Genomic DNA, 13,741 nt, shown 5'->3' with positions numbered 1-13,741 from the left:
AAACCGCGCTTGCGGCCTAATATAGTTTTGAAGCTTACGGTGTCAAATTAATTGCTGTATTTATTTATTTATTTGCGTATTTATTTGAATAAGCCACAGCACCCATCAGGGCATTATAGTGCGGGAGGGGCAAATACTAAATGAAAGGATTAGAGTTTTGCAACTCGTGGCGACTGGATGAAATAGGAAAGCTTTTTGTAAACGACCCTAAAACACACACGCTGTTATTTAGGAATATTAAAAGTAAACATGATTAATTGAAAATTGTGAAACAAATGGAATGAAAATTATTCAAATCAGAAAGTGTTAAAACGAGAAGGGTAAAAATGCGAAGAGTGTTTTGAGAAGGGCTTGAGACTAGACGGATTAAAGCGCGAAAGGCGCTTGAGAATATGTTGATACAAGCCGTGTTTAAACAAGAATTATACAAACGAGAACGGGAAAAAACAAGACGGGTTTAAATTAAAAGTGTACAAGGGACAATTGGTAGAAACGAGAAAGGTTAAAACGCGAAGAATCTTTTGAGAATCGGTCCGAACCATAAGGGTTCCAATGAGGATTGGTGGTTTCTCGATACACCCGCACAGACAGGCCTGGAAGTAAGCGTTACTGAAGGCATATCAAATCATGTCATTGTTTTGTATGATTTTCTTAGAGTTCCTGGTGTAATAGCACGACATGAAACCACAGGTGAATTCGGGTGGTAGATCCGAATCGCTTTCCGAAAGCTGCAAGGGAGGCAAAAATCTGCTCCGTAGGACGCATTCGAAATCGACGTGTGGAAGATGGACTTGCATTTTAGGGGTGACCCTCCGGACACGGTCTGTCGTTCAAAATGGCCACTGCTAAAATTTGACAAGTCGATAGAGGTTTTTGACTACAAGCCACTACTGTCACTGTTCAGCTGCGGAAAGAAACCGCGACACACGCTTGGCGCATTATCTGGGCCACGGAGCTCATGCCACAAATAGCGAGGAAGACGACCGCGTTCGTCACCGTCCAATACCTTTAGCCCGCCACGGAGCGGCGGGGCACGCACAGCGATCGCCATCAGATTGCTGGCAAGACTTTAATAAACACAAAGAGGTAGCAAACCATCACTTGTGTGGTCGTTGCGTACTCTGTTCTTGCTTTATTGCACGAGAAAACGCTGGCGGCATCCGGTATTAAAAGGTGCAACAATCTGTTGTGGCAAAATTAACACGCCTAACCTTGAGTCTGCTTTATGGTCGATTTTTTGTCGTTGTGTTTTGGAGCGCAGCTCTTAGGGGCCCGTTTCCGGCTTGAGCGGCGTCGGCGTCGCCGTCGCCGTCGCCGTCGCCGTAACCGCGCGGTGCATTATGGGTAAGTTTCTCCGCTAAATCTAGCGGAAAAATTTCCTCGCTAGATTTAGCGGAATATTTTCACCGCTAAATTTAGGGGAAAAAATTCCCCGCTAAATCTAGCGGAAAATATTCCATGCTAAATCTAGCGGAAAAATTTTCCCCGCTAAATCTAGCGGAAAAATTTCCCCGCTAGATTTAGCGGAAAAATTTCCCCGCTAAATCTAGCGGAAAAATTTTCCCAGCTAGATTTAGCGGAAAAAATTCTCCGCTAAATCTAGCGGAAAAATTTTCCCGCTAAATCTAGCGGAAAAATTTTTCCGCTAAATCTAGCGGAAAAATTTCTCCGCTAAATTTAGCGGAAAAATTTCTCGGCTAAATCTAGCGGGAATTTAGCGGAAAAATCAACCCGCTAAATCTAGCGGAAAAATTTCCCCGCTAAATCTAGCGGAAAAAATTCCGCGCTAAATTTAGCGGTAAAATTTCCCCGCTAGACTTAGCGGAAAAAATTCCCCGCTAAGTCTAGCGGAAAAATTTTCCCGTTAAACCTAGCGGAAAAATTTCCCCGCTAAATCCAGCGGAAAAAATTCCCCACTAATTCTAGCGAAAAAATTTTTCTGGGGGGTCCCCTGACCCCCCAAGGTCACATGACCCCCCCCCCCCCCCCCCCCCCCGCCCCGAGAACAGGTAACCCTCAGTACCCTTCCTTCCTCCTCCTCAAGAGCTGCGCTCCAATTCGGTGTTACAGGGAGTTGTAAACGGCTTTCATTTTTTTCTTTTCTTTTATTTCTCTCAGAACCACAGATGTCTGTGATTACGGTTTGCCACGCACCAGTCCCGCCTCTACACTGCTCATTTATGCGAGGGAGGAGCGCTCGAGCCGTCAGAATCCCACGTAAACAACCGTCGCGTCCGAACAGGCCCGACTCGACGGTCCGGCCGGTCCAGCGACGTCGACGCGCATGCGCTTTGCCGAGAGAAATAAATGACGTAGCACGCCTCTGACGACCTCAGTCAAGCTCCATCATAATCTACGAATCAAGTTCAATGGCGTTGGAAGCGTTCCACGGGACGAGAGCTGTCACAAATCTACGACTGCAAGATGACTAACTTGAGCCGGATGCCAGTAGATGCGCGCTCCAAAAGGTGCGCCCATAGAGCGCTCAAGGTCTGCGAGCGGAAGTCGCCAATAGCAAGACAGAGATGAAAACAAAGCGAGCGACAGCAACGTCTTGAGGCTCGTTCACACAGTTACATTCGAGTGCGACTGCAAACACCTCCGTCTCGTTACGACTGCTTTTGTCGAGTTGTTGCTATGGCGACTCTTACGACGAACCAATGGGTATGCGCTACGCTGCACGACGCAGCGCAGCGCATCGTCATCGACGCAAATACGGAAACCAGCCTTTAGTTTGTCTGGAAATGGCCCTCGACAATTTCTTCATAATTCAAAAGGAAAGCGGCGCATCATCTGATATTTTATGGTCCTCCTTTGAGAGTGCTGTCAGCAAGTACATTAGCAAGCTCATTTCACAGCGTCTATAAAAAGTAAAAAAGTAAAATACTTGGGTAACACGCGAAATCTTTTGCTTGAAACGTGAGGTTCACGGAACGAGGAGATCAGTGTACCACCACTAAAGATCGGTGGTACTCTCGTAGCGCTTAGCAATTATCAACATACCCCGATAAAAAGTACGCGGCTACGCTTTTTCAAGATACCGATTCTTTTTCGAGAAAGATTAACGTTCAAATATTTGGCCACTTCTATTTTTAAAAAAATTTGGTAAAGGCAATCAGGCAGAACGACCAAGTTGTTGGAAATAGTGGTCATAGCGAACATTCTTAAAGGGCAGCTCCGCCGTCAATTTGAGCGTTTTTATCGAAACATATTTTCGGAAAGGGTACTAAAGATGTAGACTATAGCGGCGGTTAAATCATGGAAAAACTGTTTACATAATTTATAATCGTTAAAATACGCTGAAACCGAAACCGAAACTAACTTGCCACTCGACTGGTCCGCCATTTTGATGTGACGTCACATATGGTATAAACACTCGCACGTGCGCAGTTTGAGCCTGGCCACCCTGGCAGCAGGTCGCTGTTTTGTGTTCGTGCCGCGGATGAAAATGGACTCATCAAGCTCGTCTGAATCGAGCAACGATGAGGATATGCGGCTAGATTTTGAGGACGATGACGATAACCCGTTTTCATACGATCCGTCGGCATCGCCTCCGAGGGAAGCGCCAGCGGCGGCTGCATTCGTGATCCGCCGCCATGTGGACCCAGATGCCGCTTCCGAAGCGGAATGGTAAGGCAGTTTTTGTTGCTAGCACGCCAAGAAAACTGATCCACGTTATGCCTTTTAATTGGAGGCACTTTTTGTTATATCTTGGGGTCTGCCAATAGACGGTTTTAGTAGACCGTGTTTTCAAGCGACGCTTCCGTAGCGCGAGATCGCGCCACCACTTCCAAGCATGCTCTAGCGCGCGCCCGGAGGGGTAGCGGGCCTCTGATAACTATCTACTAAAACTCCCCATGAAAAGAAGGCACGAGCGCGGGGACGGAAGATCGTTAGAACCTCGTAACCTCAATTTCCATTCTCGCGCTGAAAAAGCGTCGTTTGAGACATCATTCGCGCATGTATAGCTTCGGCTTCGTGAACGTGCATTTCATCCGCGCGCTCGCGTGTGCTGTATAAAACGATAAAATACGCAAAAACCAGACAGTCCTAGCACCAACAAGTTCCAAAGCAAGCACCCTGACCAACATGTGACGTCACGGCAACGTCAGTGCCATCATGGCAGCCTCCGTGTGCCGCTCTTCCTCAGTGTTGCCAGTAGGGCGGCAGCAAGTGATTTGGGTGTGGACGTGTAAATTTCAAGATTCATTTTCTTCTAAGAAAATTAATATTTTTCCGAGATATTTCGTACACATGCTCAGGAAGGGCATTCAAATACATGGTGAAAATTTTATAGAAATCGGTGACTATAAAAATTACGGCGGAGATGCCCTTTAATGACGTCTTTTGTTTCGTCCGTGTATACAGACGATTGCTCTTATTTGCCATTGTATAGCGTAAAACATTTCGACATCAATGTTCCAGATTTTTTTCATTTCACTTTAATTTATTTTATTTACCTCATGGGCATCCCAACGATGCAAGGTCATCCGAAGTATGTTACTGTTCTTAAAGAGGGTATCTTCAATTACTTGCTTCGTCTCGATGCCAAGAGGTTCTGCAGGCTCGACGAGATACCAAACACCTTCCTTCGCAGATATCCTGAATGGTGCTCTGAATTGTTTTCATTTATACTCATACTTCTGCTAGTGGTGTGGTTCCCAATGATTTGAAGAATGCTAAATTTGTTCCGATTCACAACTCCGGCAGCACTGCGGATGTACAGAATTACAGGTTGGATTTATTACCATGTTCAAGTGGGAAGGTACTCGAGTACTTCTTATTTAAGCTGATCACGGACTTCCTGGAAGTGAAAAAGGTTCTTCCACAGAGAGCAAGAAAGTTTCAGGAGTGGCTTATCTACAGTCATGCAGCTTCTGCATACTATTTACACGCTTGCGAAAGTAGTCAATAATTCTGCTTAAGCTGAAGTTGTGTTTTTAGGTTTGGAGAACGGCCTTTCACCGCGAGTTACACCCCAAGCATTTTCACAAGTTAAAATCTGTTCTTAACAATTACAACATAGTGTCATGGTATGAGTCAAATCTTATTAATCGCGTCCACTTCGTAAGCATCAGAGGTCCTGAGTCACAAAAAGAACGTGCCTTGTCTGGCGTACCGAAATGGGTGCTTTAGCCTCTCTTGTTTCTGGTTTTCATCAATGACCTAGAAGTAAGCCATCCCTCCCTACAGTGACATCTTTTTTTGCGGACGACTGCGTCCTGTTTACAGATATCACATGTTATTACCGATCAAAAAACCTCACTTAAATGACTATCAGAAGTATAATCATGGTGCACGAATTGGCCAATGATCCTTAAAACGCTTAAAAGTGTGTTCACATAACAGTTACGAACAAGTAAATCCCACAATCATTCCACCACGTCATTTGCATCGTGCCTTTGAAAACAATCAATGAATACAAGTATATCAGTGTCAAACTTATCACTGACCTCATCAGCAATTCGCATATTATGAAGCAGCTAAATACCATTAAAGAAACAATGGTTTCTCCACATAAACCTGTGTAACACCCCACTGACTAAATCAGAAGCATATAAAATCCTAATTGTTCCCATTCTGAAGTATGCGGACATAGTATACGATTCATGGTCCTAAACATTCATTAACGCGCTAGAAAATGTTCGCAAGAAAGGGCTGCAATTTATTTAAAACCGGCACAAAAGAAGGCCGTCTATAACAGAGCTTCATGGGATGTCTAGTCGACCGCACTTGACCACGTGAAGCAAAATCCACAGACTAATGTTCTTCAACCAGTTAGCCATCGGCGGAACAAAATACTCGTCAGCAGCTATGTTGCACCTGACAGGGACTAACCAACACGAAACAAAGAGAATAAAACAATGTGCGAGTTTATCTGTCACAATGATATGTTTTCAGGAGCTGCTACTTTTCACGCACTGCTTAGAGTCGGAACAAACGTCCCGAAGAGCTAGTGAACATTGGCTCCCTCGACACGTTTACCTCGTGAGTACAAAGACTTTTCACCGAGGACATGTGTTTGAAGAAAATGCATCTGTGCCATCCACATATTATACACGTTCACGATTGACTGCTGAGATTGTTACAGTGTTGTCTTACTAAACAACACTGAAATAATATTTTTCACAATTGTGTGTACTGTTAGTTCAAATTAACGGCGTTCTCGTGTAGTAGATTTTTTTCTTGGTATTGTCTTGTTTGTTATTCTTTGTTATCCTACACTACGTGGTTGTAGTTGTCTTAACCTATGTACAAGCGACCTAATATGTAAATAAAGACATTAAAAATAAAGCTTTAAGCTTACAAAGGTATCCCATATTTTTAAAGAATAAAAGCGAAGAATAAATTTTATGTAGTAATTTTATTACTTGTTAGTAGAAGCCCTTTTGTGGCGGTTACTTTGAACACTGGAAGCAAAGTTAATTTTAGTATGATAAATGATGATTCATTATATGACAAAGAACAATTAACAAGATGGATTTAGTGAGGACCAATGCGTGATCCAAACTAGTGCTCCACACGTATGTTTTTGCTGTGTCATGCAAACACGTCGGCTTGTACATTTAGTGCTAACTTGATTTCACGTCAAAAAAAAAGAACGGATTTAATGCAAAAAAAGTTCCATATATACCAGCTTTTTTCACGGTGAATCGTTTACGTTAGCTAAAATTGCAATTATTATGGTCAAGAAAATGGATATTGGCGATGATTCACCCGTGTCGCCACATTAATCTGTAACAACAAATATCTCGGCAACCCCCCCCCCCCCCCCTTCCCAAGCATGACCTAGAAATCCACTTTCGGAAAAATATTTCACCTCTAGCAAGACAGGAGTTGTAATGACCGAAGAGTCCGATAGCTAAAGCCCGTTCACACTCTTGCAACCTCTTAAAACTGGGTTCCTTAAAACCTCTTACAACGAGAGGACACACTGTCGCCATCTATTGGGTAGCAGTCTAAACGTAGCGGTCCGACATATTTTCTATTTCTCTCGCGCATTATCCTATCTTTCTTGGCTCGAAAAACGTTAGTCAACGTCATAAACGAGCCTTTTTTATATGTATTACGCACATTTGACCTCGGAAATCCCGAAAAACCTTCCCTCTTGTGAAATACAGTTCCAGAGTCACTGCATAGATGGCGCCAGAGTGCCAGTGTGTTCTCTCGTCCTAAGAAATTTGAAGAGGTTTTAACAAGTCTCGTCTCTCTCGGTCGTACTGCGTTGCAAGAGTGTGGACGGGCCTTAACACTCGGCCGGAATGGAGCAAAAAAAACAAACAAGGGAAAAAAAGAGAATTCTTGAGAAAGACTGCTTTAGAGAAAATAGTCAACGGTATTCCACCAGGAAACCCAACAAGTAGGGACATTAAAAATGTCTGCTTGTGAAAAAAAAAATCAGCCGCTATGCCTCCTCAAGATTTCAAAACGTAACCCAACTCAACCCACAGTGATGAACCGCAATTTACTCATTTTACACTAGTCAAAGTCTACTATAGTCACAGATAGTTGAAGAAACATGGGACGTGGCGTGTTTCGAGGATTTTATTAAAACTCCTCAGCCATTAAGGTTGAGGAATTAGCCGATGAGATCCCAGAAGACCGAATCACGAAGCAAGAAGCGAGAACGAAATAAGCCAAGCACTGCGTTTGTTGACAGTAATATAGTAAATGGTAATTTAAGAAAAATAGACCATGGCTAGTTTTGACCAGGGGTTCTTTTAGATGTCAATGGCTATATTAACTATAAAAAATTAACTGCATAACAGGCTCGCAAGCACATTACATTCGAAAAATATTGTATTGGGCTGCGCTGCCGCTTTTCCTGCTGACGTCACGGCTGTCGAAAAGCAGCGCATCTTCGTCGTTGGTTTTCTCGAAGCACGCAAGTGAGTGCTTGACTACCGAATCATTTTTCCTGAGCGCTGCCATAGTGACAGTGCTGTGCGACAATGGACTGTCAATAAATGCCGCATTCTCCTTTCTGCGCCTTCACGCATTACCTATCCAGTTGACCGCGCACGTTTTACTACTCTACGAGGTGCGTGTGTCTGTTTGTGTGTGTGTTTGTTTGTATATGTGTGTGTCTGTGTGTGTGTATATGTGTTGGTATGTGGGGCGTCTGTGTTGTTGCTGTTGTTGTTTCGGTGTGAGCGGAAAAAGCGTCGACACCTTGCATCAGACACTGCCGCATGACGAGAAGAGCTACGGGTTGCATCATCTACACCTCGCCGAAAGAACACAGAGAATTCCATCAGTCGCCCCCGGCGCTGCGAACACCACGGGAACATTAGAACTCCGGCGAAGGCTCCTCTATCTCAGAGGGTTTTCTCGCCCTCGGAGTGCTATATAACATGGCTTTAGAGAGCCTGAAGACGCCGATCAAACTGCCGACCAGGTACTTGTATTTTCACTGTACGTGTAAGTTCTATTTCACTAACCCCCTCCAGGCCTGCTTCTTCTAGGATCAGCGAGCCACAGCCCGACTCCTCGTTCCGCACCTGAGATCGTCCTTTCCCAGTCACAACAATGCCCACTTCGTTCAAGCACCCACTATTAGCATTCCCAAACTTGTGAATCCAGCAAATTATACGTTAGGCGCCTAACATTAACACATAAGCGGCCATGTCTAGGTTAACCCAGTTCTCCATGAAAGCGGGATGATATTTTAAAGTTATCTCTTTCACGCAAACGCACACACTATTTTCACCCAAAAGCGCGAGAGTCCTGTATGGCCATAACACAATTTTGAAGAACTTGCATTGTGTTTAATTTACATAACGCGTTGTCTGTTCACCGCAGGACGCTTCTGCGAATCAAAAAAAAAATATTACTTTATGCCAGAGCCAGAAGTATATAACTTTCTCACCATCTTCTGCGAATTAAGGTGATCATTGCGAGTGTGAACGTGATTACTCCTCCTTATCCTATGGATGGTGTTTTGAAAGCATTTCGAGATTGAAGCTTTTTCCAGAGCTGCTGCACTTGTCCGCTCCCACTCCCTAGAATTCAATTTCCGCTGTCGTCATATTCGGCTTTCAGTATCAGTTCGTGTCTGAGCTCGTAATTCTTTCTCTAGGGCGTATTATTTTTTCTTCAGCATCTGTAGTTTGAATTATTGTGAAGTTGCCATAGCATATACACACAGGGAAAGATTATGGTTCACTCATTCCTCTGAAAAATAAATGTGAGCACAAAATTCAGTACAGTATAAGAACTCACGAACCTCGTGCTACTTTATTTCCTCTCTGCACATCTCTTGCTTTTCTTTCCTTTCGTTAGACGTAGTCGAATATTTTTGTACCATGTATTGAAAGGGGTTACAGTTGTTAACTGCATTAAAAGTTGCTGTCCTTACCCGGAAAATAAGCTTAATAAGCTTCGCATATTTTTTCAGACCTGCTTTGCTACAGATTTCGGAATGTCACTTCATTAAAATAACAGCGGAATAAACCTGTCATTAAATAGCTCACCCTGATTAGTTTGCAAACCCATGGGACCGATTATTGTAGACGCTGCGTAATTATATTGTCTTATGGAAGAAGAGTAGTAGTGAAATTTTATCAGCAGGTTTGCCGCAACGTTTTGTGTGAGAGGGGATACTTTTTCTATACATAAATAAACCACCGAGCGCGTATAAAGAAAAAAAAACAACATAAAATATATGAATTGTAATATGGGCGGAGGATACAACGTTATTAGCCACTGTAAATTGCTTAGCTATATATATAACAAAAAGTATGTTTGTAACTCAATTAGTCAAGTGGTTTCCACATAACAAGCTAACGTTACCCGTTAAAAAAAACTTACACTCTGTTCCCGCCTCTATGGGAGATAAACACTTTCAAAATGTTTAAATATGTACAAATATGAACGCGATTAGTTCTTGACTACGCCTGTTAATAAGTATTGCACGTAGAATATTTTAGTAAGCGATTCATGTTGATGCTAAGACGCTAGGATTAATATACTTCAACACATATATCTACATCTTCAGTATTGGGTATGATCATGAAGACAAAACTGCAGAATCACCATAAGAAAAGTAGCCAGGATAATTGCGAGTGCAAAATTAATTTTGCATTGGCTATTCCAACCAAACATATAGTGTCTTTTCGCTTAATACGTGATAATGAAGCTGCTTCTATGTTGCGCAATAATATAGTAACCAATACACAATTACCATCGACTGTGCTTCCGCAATCGGACAGATTCACTGATAATGATATGTTGGAAAGTTTTAACATTTTAACGTTTGTTATATTGTATAAGAAAACTTGTGTAGTTCTTCAAGGCAGTGCCTACGAAACTCTGGTACTTTGCGACCCCTAAAAATATATTAAATATCGCGTCCCCAGAGCTCCCCATGCCCCCACCCACCTTTCCCCCGGCTCTTAGCGATGCCACCTCGAGTTTGATTTCAGTGATTGAACAGCAATACATAAAATTTTCGCTGAAGTTTCATTTCATAGTTAATACAGTCAGAAGAAATCAGCTGGCCAGAACCCACTGCAAAAAAAAAAAAATGGCATGTCAGCTGGGATGACTGTTTCCAACGACTAAAGTGAGCTTCGTTCTGAAAACACAATTTCTCCAAACAAAAGCTGAGATTGGGCACCGCAAGCCTCAGCTTTCGCTCGATGTTAAGCTGCATTCTGTACATTGTTTTCATCAACGCAAAGACATATTAAATAAAAGCTTTTTTTAAGTTTTAACGTTGTTTTGCGATTCTCAGTTGAATATGTCGCGATTCCCATTGTGGTTGCGAACCACAGTTCGGGAAACACTGCTTTGAGGGAAGCTTGTTGCGTTTTGTATGCCTAAAAGTTTTATATGCGAATGCAGTAAGGGTGGTAATATGGTTGACTCACACGAGGTTTGCAGTAAGGTTACAGCTACTATGTATATTCACTAAATCCACTAACGCGTGTAAGAAAAATGCATGTACCAATTTCGGAAGGACTATTTACGCGTAAAAACCATTACTTTAAATTGCAATTATTAACGTTCATTAAACATCGCTTGCATAAATCTAACGGCATGTTCCTATAACGCTGGACCAGTACTTACGTGCGTAAAGCGGTGATATTTTAACAAGGTACAGATGTCGGCCCAATGATAATGCTAGAAGAAATTAAACAGGCAAGATCGCTCATGTAATCGGAAGGTGAAGATATTGGTTCTAGACAGAAATGTATTTCCACAAAAGTGTTCAGTTGAACTATTTCAAACCTTTTGGAAAAGGTTTAAATGTATTTGTTACTAAACGTTCTGCAAACTGGAAACAGTATTTTATGCTAGTGGTATTTGCAGCAAGATTTATTGCATACATTGTCGAGGTCTTCTAGATCAGTTCTCTTATAAGTCGCACAGTCGTTAGGAGATTATGGAGCTTGGATAAGTCATGATTTTATGTGCCAGTTCTTGTTTGCAAGGCCTCAAGCCGCAGAACAGGCACCTCGGAGTTTAGTTGCATGCTTACCTTGTGAAGAGCTCCACAGAGAAAAAGACGTATTCTCCGCTTCCTACCATGTTGAGATCGAGCGCTGCCAGCATGATCTCACGAATGGTGTCGGGCGAGGCACACATCAGGATAACTGCACACACAAAAAACAAAAGTAGGTTTGAGCGAAAAATATTGTAATGCAATGACTGTCTGGAAGCTGGAAACAACTCCCAAAGAAGAGTTTTGACTATCGCATACAAATCAAAATTTTGTTGTATCAAATATTCATTAAAATGACTGGAAACTTATGCTTGAATGTTTAGGTGCTCACAATAGAAGTTACACAGATCGACACATTTTGTCGATTACCTGAAAATTGCCAAAACTGCTGGCTGAACGGGAGAAAATTAAATTGAATGTGACAGTACTTATATATTTAAGTACCACTTGAACGAGCGGGCTGGTCTGGACTTATCAAAGCGAAAGCAGAGCATTTTCATTAATGCATTTCTTATTAAATATACGTAGATGGTTTAAGGCGAAGGAGATCAAGCGGATTAATGAATACGCGCTAGGGCTGATTTTGATGTTATCCATAGCGAATTTTGCCTTTTTCTGGAGTTTTATAGGCATTGTTTGGGGAGCGCTCGGTAGAAAATAAATAACTGGTGTTTACTTTTAAAAAAAGTTGCATCACTCGGGTACGCGCACGTCCCTCTTCGCATTTCATCGCCGTCCTCTTGATGCCCGTGGTACAGCGTGAATTTGAAAAGGCTTTCTAGCAAGACGCCATGCCTATTTCGTGCCGCTAAGCCCTCGGGCGACGAACAGCGCTGGACAGTGTACCATCTTGCATCACAAGTATAATAAAAAAAGACGTTTGAGGATTCAAAGGCCTCCTTTTTAATATTATGTTACAATCCATGGTAAATAATTTATGTACATATTGTGAAGTTGTTATCGAACAGAAGAAGAGGAAGCCAGCTGCTGAACGTAAGACGTACTTTTTTCTATCATTTGAAAACATTGACCCACACCCTGTCTCCGATTGACAGGGTTCTCACGCTGCTCTGTTACAAGCTCGACCGAAAGCTGGGAAGATTCGAGGCCGCTTTCGTGAACATCGCCGTCCGGCCAATACCGGCGTTAACGCCTAAGGCCCCACCACGGCGGTGTCGGACTCCTTGCGTCGCTGGAAATTGGGACGGATCGTCTGCGAGCTGGGCACACCGACAGAACTAGCCTGCTGGGTTTCACGTGCCTCATTTTCTTCACCCATTCCACCATCATCATTCCCTCACATGCATCAAGTTATCAAGCCCTCATCACCCGCAACATCAACCCTCACCCTCGCCCACAAGCTCAATTTCAACATCGTCATGCATCTTGTATAATATATCAGCCCATAATCACTCTTACTAGACGCGGCATTGCGGGCCTCTATGATCCGGTCCATCACCTTTCCGCAGGGGCATGGCTCTACCAAGTCGTTAAATATTACTATTTTCATAACTATTAAAAGCACTTCCAGCTCCAGTTTAACGTTTACGGACGCTGATGGAGCGGAAGTGGCCAGCGATATATGTTCTTTTGTTTTGATTGATGTCTGTTCTAAATATGTGTCGATGCCGGTCAGCTCTTGTCCTCTATTAGCAGCCTGTTGTTTTCTTTACAATGTATCCTGTTAATATACATAGTGAAGAAATAGCCAAAACCGTTGAAAACTTAAAAATGGCTTCTTCAGTAGGAACTGGTAATATACACGCTAAATGCTTTTAAAAACACTAAACTGTATTTTTGTATCATCTTACCTAAATTATCTTCTCAGTTGCTTGAACTAGGAGGGCTACAAGGAGACTGGAAAGTGGGTACGCTGATTCCTGTTCACAAAGGTTCCGATAAGCATAATCCTTCAACTTTCGTCCTATCGCTTTAACCAGACTTTCATGTAAAATCCTCGAGCACTTCGTAGTCAACATACAAAAGGTATTTTTTCCTGACACAATTGCTTTTTACAAATTTTGCAGATAGATAGATATATATACAAACGGGCTACTCCGAGATAATGTCTGAGGTAGGTGAGACGAGTCTGCATTGCAGCCAGGCGCGTTCCATCGGTGCTTGTGTCGCGTGCCCGCCGCTCGTGGTGCGGGGCTCCTGCCTCATTTGCTGTGAGTGCGTTGGTGTACGTTGTTCTAACGTGTAGATGGTGTCGCCCGCTTGTTCGCTACAACATAATTTATTCCCAACTGCTCAACTTTCTGGATTCGATTTTTGTTTATTTAAAACATTGCG

At 42.8% G+C, this 13,741-nt stretch overlaps 1 protein-coding gene across 1 annotated transcript in view; it reads right to left on the bottom strand.

Moving 5' to 3' along the window:
* LOC8043723 (atrial natriuretic peptide receptor 1) overlaps positions 1-13,541 on the bottom strand; it is a 214,104-nt gene extending 200,563 nt beyond the window's left edge. Inside the window, exons 1-2 of the mRNA XM_042292130.1 lie at positions 13,496-13,541; positions 11,483-11,597 (exon numbers count right to left, since the gene is read on the bottom strand). Of these exons, the coding sequence (XP_042148064.1) occupies positions 11,483-11,597; positions 13,496-13,541 (161 nt within the window). The remainder of the gene's footprint in view (positions 1-11,482; positions 11,598-13,495) is intronic.
* Positions 13,542-13,741: the final 200 nt, after the last annotated feature.

Source organism: Ixodes scapularis, unplaced genomic scaffold, assembly GCF_016920785.2.
Source record: "Ixodes scapularis isolate PalLabHiFi unplaced genomic scaffold, ASM1692078v2 PGA_scaffold0__279_contigs__length_252992795, whole genome shotgun sequence".
NCBI lineage: Eukaryota > Metazoa > Arthropoda > Arachnida > Ixodida > Ixodidae > Ixodes > Ixodes scapularis.
This window is presented reverse-complemented; position numbering and strand designations above follow the sequence as displayed.